Source organism: Haliotis cracherodii, unplaced genomic scaffold (assembly GCF_022045235.1).
Source record: "Haliotis cracherodii isolate W230 unplaced genomic scaffold, xgHalCrac1.p SCAF_22, whole genome shotgun sequence".
Lineage (NCBI taxonomy): Eukaryota > Metazoa > Mollusca > Gastropoda > Lepetellida > Haliotidae > Haliotis > Haliotis cracherodii.
The window spans coordinates 3,543,488-3,556,932 of NW_027266278.1; the positions used below are offsets into that span (position 1 = coordinate 3,543,488).

Below are 13,445 nucleotides of genomic sequence, written 5' to 3' on the forward strand. Positions count from 1 at the left end.
TTTCTTTAAGGTGTCCTGCGCTTGAACATGGCGCTTGCATTACCATAAGTTGAAGAAATTCTTTCAAAAGGATCTAGAGCGTCGGTTCTGTTTTGTTTTCAAACACAACTGCAGGCGCTCGTTGTTAATGCGTATGCATAGAAATGTCAACAATGACCATATTTGGCCATTATATCAATATTCATGCGAAACCAGATTTTGTAACCGGTTTCAGTTTGGTCCGTCAACGAACGAACGTTGTTATATGTATTTACACTTAAATATATACAAGTATTTAACGTAGGTAATAAATAAAATACTACATTCATTCTCGTTAGATACCATTTTTACGAACCTCGTGAACGTCCATGGTATCTAACGAGAACGAGTGTTGCATTCTCTATTTATTACCTACGAGGGCAAACATATCGGGGTTCATAAAAATCATATGTGCCCTTGGGTCATACACGTCACGAAATGACAGTGTATTGTTTCCGTCATCCGGACAGCATTGTTGACGTCATTCGAATCTTATTGTGACGTGAGGTCGGAATGACGTCACACTAGAAACAACATCACAGCTGAAGATGTTGACGTCATTGTCAAATTGTGGTTCCACTGCTGTTGCGACAAGTCTTGCTGCTCTTATATACACTTAAATTCGTCTCTGTGTGTAGACATCTTCTTCGGTAATAAATAGAATATCATCTATCCTCTAATATCCTCTATATTTGTGATGCCAATGTGCATATAAACATTGTCCACGTTGCTTGTCTGTGTGTGATCCACATATTCTTTCCTCTTGCTGACATATTTCTTTGTAACATAAAGACCTTTGAAAATATTGCAATGTATTTTCAATTTATATGTCGTTTATTTGTTTGGTTGTCGTTTAACGCCGCACTCAATATTCCAGTTAAATGACGGTGGTCTTAATAATCGAATCTGGACCAGACAATCAAGTGATTGACATCATGAGTATCGATCCACGCATTTAGAATATGATAACATGCATCAATCAAGTTAGCGAGCCAGACCACCCGATCCGATTAGTCGCCTCTTACGACAAACATAGTCGCCATTTACGGCAAGAATGGGTTGCTGAAGACATACTCTACCCCGGATCTTTACGGGTCTTATATGTTGTACAATTGCTGTTGTGGATTAATACAGAAATGTTCGAAAAGACGACAATGTTTCAAGTATTTTGAATTCTGCGAAAACCCGTTATTCTGACCAGTAGATATGTTCCAAACAGTAAGGCGTGTTTTCAGATTAACGGGGCCGCGGTTGACGAGGTTTCGCGGTTCTTCTTTGACGTTCAGATCAACAAACAAATTCAAACAAAGAATCTTGAGACATCAACCTATATGTCGGACCTTGGGATAAAATTCTACAATAAGCAGAACCCAGCAAAAGAGAGCAACCGTTTGATATTCTTAGAATGATGTGAGTTTGGGGTGGGCTGGGGTGGGCTGGGTTGGGTCTCCCCCATGGTAGGATGGGTGTTGTTGGGGTAGGGTCGAGTGGTTGTTTTGGGGTAGGGGTTGGATTGTGATTGTGTTTGAGACAGAATATTTTGTCAGTGAGAGCTAAAAACATATTTATATAGCAAGAGACAGATATTGTTTTGGGACCCACCACACATCACAACATGACAAAACACAATACAACACGACATAACAACACAACACAACAAGTTTCCAAACATCCAGAATGTTCAGTGAACAAATCTTTTCTTTTTCAAACCAAAGGACAAATGATTTAGTTCCAGCATTTTTAGAACATACGGCTTTTTACACACACCCCTACCCAACTGAAATGGTCGGCCCTTGAAAGATGACGACGATGAAACTAGCGCGTGACTGGGGTGATTATAAATCGGCTCATCCCACGGCACTGATCGTTTCTAAGCCAGCGCTATAGCAATGTCAGTTCCACTGACATTACATCTTCGCCCACACATTGCCATATTAGAGACCATATGTTCCTCATAAATGTCTTCGTGACCTTGGTACACAAATTAGGTTAGGCTAAACCTTCATGTGTTTGTTTCCAGTAAATCGACCGTTCTGTATGGAATACTGTGAAGGACATTCTCGCTATCTCGAATTTTTGCACTTTTGGCATAGAGATGGCAAGAATGTCCCTTACCGTATTCCATAGTTCTATCATTGTTCTCTCAAACTTGAAACCATCATATACATCGCCATTTGTCACACAATCTTTTAAAACTAATAACAAAATTTAACTTAACTTTATTTACCAACGGAACAATACACGAGAAATTCAATATATCAATGGCATTATTATTATGTCCAAATTATAATTAAGATGCAGCAAAGAGGGTTTGGGTGATCCTGGCACAGTCAGGCTGGTTAGGCTCATCACCAGCTCAGGGTCCTTGCCCCCTCTACACACAGCCCAGACAGTGAATGGGACTTCTCCCAGTAGGCGCTACCTGGTAAAACCGACCAAGAACTTTTCGGAGAATGTGAAGACCCACCAACACTGCAGCCTTCTGCATTACCCAGATTGTCAGATGGGCTGTATTCCTGGTAGCAAACCCGGGTGCTCTCCCAATGTCAGTCAACAGATTGGGGGGTACCAAACCTAAGGAACCAAGAACAATGGGGAGTCGGACAATTGGGTACTTGGGATGCAAGCGTGACATTTCGAAAGCGAAGTCTGTATATTTGCCATGTTTTTAGTGAATCTTGTCAATCACATGATTGTCAAAAGAGACAGAAAATTCAGAGATATAAATAATTTCATTGGAATTATTAAAAAGGACAAGATCAGGTTTGTTGGCCTGGATACGTCTGAGGCTATATACGGGCCTATTCCAAGAGTTTTGTATTTATCATTTCCCATGACGCCCTCCGCATATTCCGGGTCGTACCATGGATGGACCTCTGTGTCAAAACACACATTGACGGTTTCCAGTGGGAAGTGACTGGTCATGAGTAGCAAACAGAAAGCCTTCTGTTTCACTTTTCAGGCCAGCCGACCTCAAAGCAGGGTTGCTGACCTTCTTACCATACTACACGTAATCTCAATGCAGTGGTCGTTAAAATAGCCTCTCCTTGAAAAACTGAGTCTGGGCCGATTTGATATTCTTCTTCTTCTTCTTCTTTTTCTTCTTCTTCTTCTTCTTCTTCTTATGTGTGTGTGTGTGTGTGTGTGTGTGTGTGTGTGTGTGTGTGTGTGTGTTTTCATGTATTATTTTCCATGTACGTGTCGAGCAATTTGTTATGCATATGCGTTTGTTTATTTCCAGCCAGATACATACGTAATCAGCGAGGCGTTGCGGGAGCATAGCTTTACGTAATTGCTATCAAATGCTGAGCGACCACCTTCCCAATGTAATAGCCCCTCCTAGGGTAATAATTTCTGAAGTTGCCCACTTTTGCTGCCAACGGCGTTAAAATTGCGTCTCACCAGTTGGGAAATAATTGTTAAGTCAATGTAATTTTCACGTCCCACTGAGAAAGACAATTTCATCTATTGGATTGAGCAATTTTATAATCTCATTTGAATTTCCAACAAGTTTTCAAATGTGTTATTAATTTCTTTATGTTTTTTGTGAACAAAACGGCATTTCTGATTGTAGCTACGTCATGTACGAAAGATTAGGCTGTGCAGCACCTGTTGCTTGTAGTCGGGAATGGACAAGACGTATACAGCGTCAAATAAGGTTTCCAGTGTGGCATATCGCTTGACGACGCTGATTAAACAGTTTTGAAGAAAAGATTTAATGACATTTCTGATGTTAAGTATCTCTTATTTAAATTCAACAAATTCTATTTCATATTTTGTAATATCCATTTGATATTTACTTCCAGTGTTATTGGTCTATATAACTGGTTTGGGTTGTAAGTTTTAACGCCACACCCAGCAATATGCCAGCGATATGACATATCATATACAGAGAAACCAGTGATTGATATCATGATGAACGACACAGACAACCCAATCCGTTATAGTCTCCTCATACATTGTAGCTTGTTGGCCATAACGTCCTAATTGCTCAGACGACTTCGGGTTGTCCATAGTCGACTTAAATATACACATGTACTTGATGATAATGGTTACGTTGATAAAGTTTGTATTCAGCATATATTCTTTTCTCAACACATATATCTCATAACAACCTATCTCTCTATATTTGATGATTTCAAGTATATTGTTTGACTTGGCTGAAAAATGAATCCGGAATAGTTTCTTTTTACAACTAATCAGTAAATTAATGAAAATAAATGTTCTAATGTGTCTTTTACAATTGCCCCTTTTAAGAACAGACATAGCACCTGAGTTGGAGTGGGATAACGGGACATTGCTTCCGTCACGTGAGTAGAGGACAACAGTCGTAAAAAAAATCAATATTTGAAGAAACACATAATTGTTAATGTCTTTTTATTAAGCGACATATATTTGTCTACTAATTCTACTAAATATAAAAACACCAGAACAGTTTTAATATTCAAAGAAAGGAGTTTGGATAATCGTACTCATACTAAAATACTATCATTGTATCGAGAAAATAAAGACGTGAAAATGACATGATCTATACATACATAATGATAACTTCATTTTAAAGAATTATTTCTCTTCGCATCTAAAACATTCCTTTGTAACATTATTCGAAATAGGAACGTGATCAACTCAATTATTCCAACCATCCCGAGTGGGTGAGGTAGCGACATTTCTAACATGTGTTCATGTGCAATATGACCGACACGCTGATCTTAATGACATGCATTGATGATGGTGATTTAACCGACGCCTTGTCATTATACAGCTGAACGTCGTTTCGTCAGAGTGACATACTCACAGACCTAAATGTCAATAGCGTAACACGCAAGCAACATTAAAATGGTAATTAACTGTTCCCAGGGGTATATATATGTAACGGAGAGATTGTCTGGCCAACGTAGTAAATACCACGGCGAACAGCTTCAGCAAGATGCAAGTCATTCTCATTGTGTTACTGTCTGTGGCAGGTAAGAGGGAGTTTATGTACTTTGTCTATTTTGTATACGGAGGCACTGTAAGAAGTGAGGTGAGGTGAAATGGGGTTTAACGTCGCGTCCAAGATTATTGCACTTATATAGCGACGTGAAAGGTGTGTGTGTGTGTGTTTGTGTGTGTGTGTGTGTGTGTGTGTGTGTGTGTGTGTGTGTGTGTGTGTGTGGCCCCCTTGGATACCATGTCGCAGTTTTACATGAATACCCCACTCAGACACAGTATACTGACCAGTCCTTGTTTAAGAGCTTTAATGCCGAGCGCCAGACAGGGTAACAACAAGTACCATCTTTTAAAGTCGTTTGGTATGACGCGGCCGGTGATCGAACCCCGGACCTTCCGCTATTCGGGCACATGCTCTACCACTAGACCACGGAGGCGAACAGACACTGGAGGAAACTGGGAGATCAGTACATATTTTACATCGGAGAAAATGTACAAAACATTAGAGTGTGTTGAAACATAATCAAAAACAAACTCCAATAACGTCGTCTACGTAAGACCCAAACTGTACAACCACCCCTTGTAGTTAGAGGATTACATAAGCAGTTCGTTCTCTCGATATAGTGACAAAATATGTCACAACTATTTGAATTAAGATTCATGATACTTGTGTTGAGACCGCCCCGTAGTGTAGGAGACAGGGCGCCTATCTGGAGAGCGACAGTTGGGGGTTCGATCCCACGCCGCGTCATAACAAAAGACGTTTAAGATGGTACTTGTTGTTTCCCTGTCTGGCGCTCGGCATTAAGGGGCGAAAACAAGGACAGGTCTGCTCGAAATCAGTATACTGTGTCTGAGTGGGGTATCCATGTTAAATTGCGGCATGGTATCTCAGTGGGCTTAAACAAGGACTGGTCCGCTCGGAGTCAGTGTACTGTGCCTGTGTGGGGTATCCATGTTAAACTGCCCCGGGAAGATGATTTTCACCCCCACCATTCCATGTTTATGAGTGTTATTCGTTTGCTTCTTGTTTAACGCCGCACACCGCACTACAATATTGCACCCTGTTTACACTGACCTGTAACTAATCGAGTCTGTATCAGGAAATCGTGTGATTGATATGACGAACAAGGCCCACGCTGTCGGCAAACGCTGACACGCATTGAACCAGATCACTCAGCAGACAGTGTTGGAGACTATAAGAACCAATTTGATCTGGAATTCTTTTCGCATAGTAAGAACCCATTTTGGAACAAACTTCGCATAAGTTTCGACAAATATTGGAAAAATATATTTCGGTTGATCAACACATAACAGTAAAGCTGTGATGGAAACTGTAGGTGTATAAAACGCATAGTATTCAAGAATGTATCACCCCTAGACATTGCAGGGGTGTAAAACTGCAGATGATAATTAAATTTTGTGTTTACAATGGAGATAACAGGTCGGTGTTGTCTGATCTATTTATGGTATTCGCATACATTCCAAATTTTGAACTATGATTCGGGCATATAGTCCTCAGTAACATGAGTACATGCGGTACATAGATCGGCAGCTGGGAAGGAATCGGCAGTCAAGTGTCTGCGAACCGATATATTGTGCGAACCGTTATATTTGGCAGTGAACTTGGTCAATAGTGTTTTAAATATAGCATCTGCATGTACTTTTATTTCAGTTTGTGCTGGTACTGTATGTACGCTTCACACCATGCAAAACGTTGTCGCTCGTAGTCACGTGACTGCCGAGCCTTATTCGGAATGTAACCACGTGATCAAAACTCAGTGATGAAGTTTAAACAAAGCACACATGCAGTTTTCTACGTTAATTAATCACCGCGATATTTCGTGATTCTATTTCCAGTGATGAGGACAACAGGGGAATGGAAGATCATTGCCATACCATCTTTTTCCAATTTTGCTTTTTACGCCAAAAGGAATCTGTTTCGGCAGATAGTCGAGACTGGTTATTCACTTGCCTTGACGTTTTATATTTCCAAGACCTGCATATCTTATCATACTGCCAAAAGGGTTACACAACATATTATCATTACACACTCGGTTATTCACAGGCCGTCGTCGTATACCTGGAATATTGCCTAAATCGGCGTCAAACAAAAAAAACCAAGCAGCTTGGACAACCGATCTGAAACATAATGTTATTTCATCCTCGTTGCAGGTGTATTTGGGGCTTGCCCGTACGGTAACGAGGCCGTGTGGGAGGTGCAGAGATGTATGGAGCCGATGGAGGCGCTGGCATACAGGGGTGGAGACGTCGACTTCCACACAGGCTGCAGGTACCGCCCTACCCGTTTAAGGAGGATTCGGGGGGAACAATCTTCCCCAGGGCCCGTTCCACAAAGTCATCGTAGCGCAACGACAGTCGTTAGTCTATGTTAAGATATGTGACCTTGGCGCTACGATGGCTCTGCGGAACGGATGCATGTAATCGTATCCCAACTGCGTGTATCGATGCCAATGATGTCAATCATTGGATTGTCTGGTCCAGACTCGATTATTTACAAACCGCCATTATATCGCTAGACTATTGCTGAGTGCGGCGTTAGACATCAAACAAACACAATAAAGAGAAGCGAATTGTTGGGCTCGTTGGCTTTGCTGACCGCGTGGTATTGCAGAGTAATGGTATTTGACGTCGATCACGCTTTAGCGTTGTCAGTATCTCACGGGGTTGAATGAAATACGTTCCTCATCAGTCAGCTAAAGAAATGAAGTCATGTAAATCTCACGGAAGTCAAATGACACCTATTCCGTGCATGTGTAACAGGATATTTATCACCCCACCCCCACATCCCCTGGAGATTCTTTCCAATGGAAGTAATATAGTAATATCCTTGGGAAAGGTTTTCAGTGAGCATGTTTTCCAAGGATATTATTTCCACAGCTGGTATCTTACTTACATTGGAATATTTTGACCCTGAAACATTATTCGTTTACACATGCTCTTTGTGCGAACCCTCTAAATGTTTAACATTTCAGCGATGTGGAGAGCATATAGCACAGGCATATGGCACATGTTAAGATAGAAACATTGCCGTTCGTGCGTTATGTGAGAACTTGCTGGTTTTCCATTCTGGTGATTTGTTTATCATAAATAGCGGATTCACAGCAAAACAGTCGTATGTAACCACGGATGATGGGAGAACGCTGTGTGTGCAAAACCATGAAAACATGACGGTGATGCTTCAGTGACTGTTGTCCTCATCGTCAGAAAACAACATTCGCACACTCACTCATCCTTAATATGCTTGTTGCGCTGTTGGATAGCTCAATGGTTAACTCATTGCCTTGTAATGTCAAACGTGGGTACAATCTATTGCCACTAAGTAATATTCCAGCTGTATGACGCAGCTTGAAAGAGGACGATTTTGAACCAGACTTATGTTATGAATCAACAAAGCCACAGAGACCTGTCACCTGATTCATATAGTCGCCCCTTTTGACCAGCATGCATGTATATTGCTGGGATCCATTCTAATCCGTCTTGATAGTGTCTGGATATTGCTGGCTATTTCTGATATTAGCGTTAGATGAAGCGGTCTTACTGATCTCCTTAATTTCTAGTTCAGGTGGGTAAATCAGTTGACGGGAATTGGCTATTTGATGGTTATTGAATGATATTATTGAAATTTAAATAATTGTCTACAGTCACCACCAAATAGATATTTTATTCAAGGAATGACAGGTCTGATGTGTTGGAAGTATGTAAAACGCTAACCTCTTACGAAATTTTGACGAATCAGGTCTAGTGGTGTATTCACGTTTTTGTTTTACTTCCTAATTTTGGAGGTGTACATCACCGAGCATCAGTGTATATACTAACCAAGCGTCTTCATTTTGTAGAGCAGCAATATCAATGGTCAACTGCATGGACACACTGAAGCACAACTGTCGCAGTAATCCCCATGTTCAAAGCATAGTGGGCAACTTCCAACACATGAGAAACCATCTCTACAACATGTGTGAGTATATATGTATGTGATGGACACCCGGCTGTGCGCGTCTTTGGTCGTCTCAGTATATAATTATGTATGTGATGGACACCCGGCTATACGTGTCTTTGGTCGTCTCAGTATATATGTATGTGATGGACACCCGGCTATATGTGTCTTTGGTCGTCTCAGTATATATGTATGTGATGGACACCCGTCTATATGTGTCTTTGGTCGTCTCAGGAAGCTGGTTGTTAAATATTCGCGCCGGAAGCCTGGATTAAAATCCATACAACGAAACAGGTGAGGTGAAATAGGGTTTAACGTCGAGTCCAAAGACTATTGCAAGATCGTTGCACTTTTATAGCGACGTGCATGCACGTGTGTGTGTGGCTGCTTGTACTAGTCCGGACTTCTGAGATACCAGTCACAGTTTGACACAGTATACAAACTCCAAGCCGACCAGTCCATGTTTTTGGTCCTAAATGCCGAGCGCCAGACAGGGTAACAACAAGTACCATCTTTTAATGTCTTTTGGTATGACGCGACCGGGCATCGTATCCCGGACCTTCCGCTCTCCGGGCGGACGCTCTATAATTAGATTAATACTGGAGTACAGACTGGAGTATAGACCTAACTCTAGTAACATAAAATATTACTATTATTACTAGAATATTGCTGGGATATTCCCGGAATATTGCCGGAATATTGCTGAGTGCGGGATGAAACAGCCCACAAAGAAACTCGCTGGTACGAGTTCCAATCAGTTAATACTTGCAAGTGTTGTGCTTAGATACTTGTAAGTGTTGTGCTTAGATACTTGTAAGTGTTGTGCTTAGATACTTGCAAGTGTTGTGCTTAGAAAAGTTAGTATTCTTGTACAGGTGCGGGTCGAAAGCGCTCACTCCCTGACGATGCCACAAGAGACGTTCTCGGTGTCGCTAAACAACACATGGATCATCTGAAACGCTTTGTAGGCAGGCAATGAAGTACATGGTAAGTTGGATTATGAAATATCCGCTTTTCTCAATCAAGAAACATAATGTGATCTAAACTACTGCTTACTTATGTTGCTTGGGTGGTCGGGTAGCCTAGTGGTTAAAGCGTTCGCTCGTCACGCCGAACACCCGGGTTCGATTCCCGACGATAAAACGATACTCACTCTCTACTTATGTTACTCTTTGCCACATTATGACATATAGGAGTGGCGCCCAAGATTACATAGTTTGTAATTTTTTCCATTTTCACTTCCAGATGAGAGAAACCCTGCCTGCGTTTTCAAATATCACACATTTCGAATGTCAACCATGAAATCGCAAAAAAGATGTTTATGCCTTTACAGAATAAATTTATACATATACTATTCTACAATTGTGTTGTGTTTCTTTGGGGCTATTGCGGATTGCGGCTACTTTGGATAAGGTTATGATTGTTTGTTGTTCAACGCCGCACTCAGTTATCTATTCCACCCTCGTGATCTCGATGATGACTGTGAACAATCGGACCTGGGCAAGAGAAAAACATTTATTGCTTGTATGAGCTTCGTTCTACCCGTCTCGGATACAATGTTTGTTTGTTTGTTTGTTTGTTTGTTGTTTAACGCCGCACTCAGCAATATTCCAGCTAAATAAAGGCGGTCTGTAAATAATCGAGCCTGGACCAGAATATCCAGTGATTGATATCATGATCGATCTACGCATTGGGGATACGATGACTTGCATCAACCAAGTCAGCGAGCCCGACCACCCGATCCCGTTAGTCGCCTCTTACGACAGGCATAGTCGCCTTTTACGGTTGCTGAAGCCTTATTTATCCACGCAATCCACGCGGTGATAAATAACGTTAAAACAAGTTCTACATGAGTATCATAGGGGTGCGTAAGTGTTAAACAAACCAAAAAATAAACGAAGTAGTAATATTACTTATTAGCCGATATAATAGGACTCAACAGTGTCGATTCCCCACATGGGTACAATGTGTCAAACCCATTTCTGCTGTCCCCAGCCGTGATAGTGCGTGAATATTGCTAAAAGCGGCGTAAAAACCTCACTCACTCACTGTATAACAGTGAATTGGAATATGGCCTACTGATTCTCACGGTACCCATACACGGCAACTCATGAACAAAATTTGACCGTAAACGATGTAAAGGGGAACCTGTGCACAAGTTGACCGGAAGCTTTACCCACTGACCAGTACACAAACAGTATTATACATGGCTTACGTATACACAACCTCACGTCTAGAGTGAGTGAGTGAGTGAGTTGGGTTTAACGCCGCTTTTAACAGTATTCCAGTTATATCACGGCATGCCAGCTTAATGTGGGAGGAAAGCCCGAAGTGATGCAGGTCTCAGACGTTTACCACTTCGGTGAAACCCACGAGCACGGGTATGGTGCTGACCAACCTAGAAACATAATCGGGGCGAACCGGGATTCGAACCCACAATCATAGGTTTCTGGCGTGCCCAAGGGACGCAACTCTGCACAGCGAATCGCGGCGCCTTAGACGACTGGGCTACCCGTGCCCCCCTCACGTCTAGAGAATTTCATCCATATCATTCAAGTAGTGTTATAATAATAGGTAATGTATTGCACTATATTCCAAAACTCCTAGCGCTACACTATTTGTTTTGTGGCAGTGTATTGTAACTTATTTCTTATGATGTGAGTGGCAGCAAACGTGTGATGCCTTATCAACAACTTTTTAAAACCGCTCAAAAACTCCAATTTGACTTTTATCTCCTATTAGATCGAGCATATTGTTGCAACACGTTTAAGAACACGTAAGTGTAAATGGATTCTACCAGCCCTGCAGCTTTCATGGCACAGGGGCAGCCTTGGTGAAAGTCCTGGATGATATCCTCGGAGGAAAGGACAATACTGGAGAAGTAGTCTTATTTTGCTGGATCTCTCGGCTGCTTGTGAGGTGAGGTGAGGTGAAATGGGGTTTTTTTTAACGTCGCGTCCAAGATTATTGCACTTATATAGCGACGTGCATGCACGTGTATGTGTGTGTGGCTGCTTGTATTAGTCCGGACTGATGCCGATTTATAGTGCTAGCACACTGAGATACCATGCCGCAGTTTAACATGAATACCCCACTCAGACACAGTATACTGACTCCGAGCCGACCAGTCCTTGTTTTAGCCCCTTAATGCCGAGTGCCAGACAGGGTAACAACAAGTACCATCTTTTAACGTCTTTTGGTATGACGCGGCTGGAGATCGAACCCCGGACCTTCAGCTCTCCGGGCGGACGCTCTACCTTTAGACCACGGACGCAGTTCGGCTGCTTGTGACACGTTTGACCACACATGTCTACTATCTACACTCGCAAAAAGATTCCATCACACAGATGTGGCTTTGAAGTGGTTCCAGTCACATGTTTCAGACAGCAAGCACTCGGTGGTCATTCAGGGTCAGATGTCACAGTCAAGTAACTTGATGTTGGAAATTCCTCAAGGATCAGTACCACCATGTACCCCCAATACTGCTCCTCTTGGTGAGAGTGTGACATCATTCAACCTGTACGCAGATGATACCCGATTTAAGTGGCATTCAAGCCACTGGACGCTACTTCAGCTGAATCCTCCTTTCATCAGTCCAAGAGAGTGTTTACAGATTTGAAAGCTGGATGTCTGAACAGTATCTGAAGCATAACGATATCAAAACTGAACCAACTGTCGCTTGTCCTCATTGCCTCAGAAAACACTTTCCCAAATTCTGTACTGGACAAATGAAATCATTGCTAATTCACCAGTTCGCACCTTTTTGTTCGATTCAGCCATTATCATGGAACCACACACCAACAGCGTCTGCTGGAGAGCGTATTGCCATCTTCGTAGCATCAGCATGATCCACAGATACTTGGAGGGGAAAACAACATCTACACTTAATTAGCATGTATGTATGTATGTATGTGTGTGTGTGTGTGTGTGTGTGTGTGTGTGTGTGTGTGTGTGTGTGTGTGTGTTACGTACGCTTCAGTACACATATATAAAGTGGTGTTCGCTGCTAGAGGTAAGTGCTTGAATACCATCGATATTTAATGTAGTCCGTATTGCTGCAGTTGGTCGTGCCGCAGTTGGAACTATATATTGTCTGAAGACTCACACAGTGTTAGGCGACGAAGATTGCTCTACAGCATCTGCTACACCAGCATCTAAAACTTATCAAGTGATAGTGAACGTTTTGACAAATCATTTGCCACCAACACCTTTAGTTATTGCTGGACCCGTGAAGATCCGGGTTAGAATTGATCTTCAGCAACCCATGCTTGTCGTAAAAGGTGACTAACAGGATCGGGTGGTCAGGCTCGCTGACTTGGTTGATGCATGTCATGTTATCCCAATTGTGTGGATCGATGATAACAATCACTGGATTGTCTAGACCAGACTCGATTATTTACAGACCGCCGTCATATAGTTGGAATATTGCTGAGTGCGGCGTTGAACAACAAACAAACTTGACTACGAGTATCTAAATAACAATAAATCGGTGCCAGATGTATGCCTGCCACACACATTGGTTATGCTGTGTCGTGAAACG

The 13,445-nt window shown here is 42.0% G+C and overlaps 1 protein-coding gene across 1 annotated transcript; it reads left to right on the forward strand.

Moving 5' to 3' along the window:
- The first annotated feature begins 4,873 nt into the window (after positions 1-4,873).
- On the forward strand, positions 4,874-10,267 carry LOC139471266 (uncharacterized). Its single transcript, XM_071253565.1, has 5 exons — positions 4,874-4,982; positions 7,123-7,240; positions 8,808-8,926; positions 9,781-9,892; positions 10,151-10,267. Exons 1-4 carry the CDS (start codon positions 4,946-4,948, stop codon positions 9,882-9,884), a joined length of 378 nt encoding a protein of 125 aa, XP_071109666.1. The 5' UTR covers positions 4,874-4,945; the 3' UTR covers positions 9,885-9,892; positions 10,151-10,267.
- Positions 10,268-13,445: the final 3,178 nt, after the last annotated feature.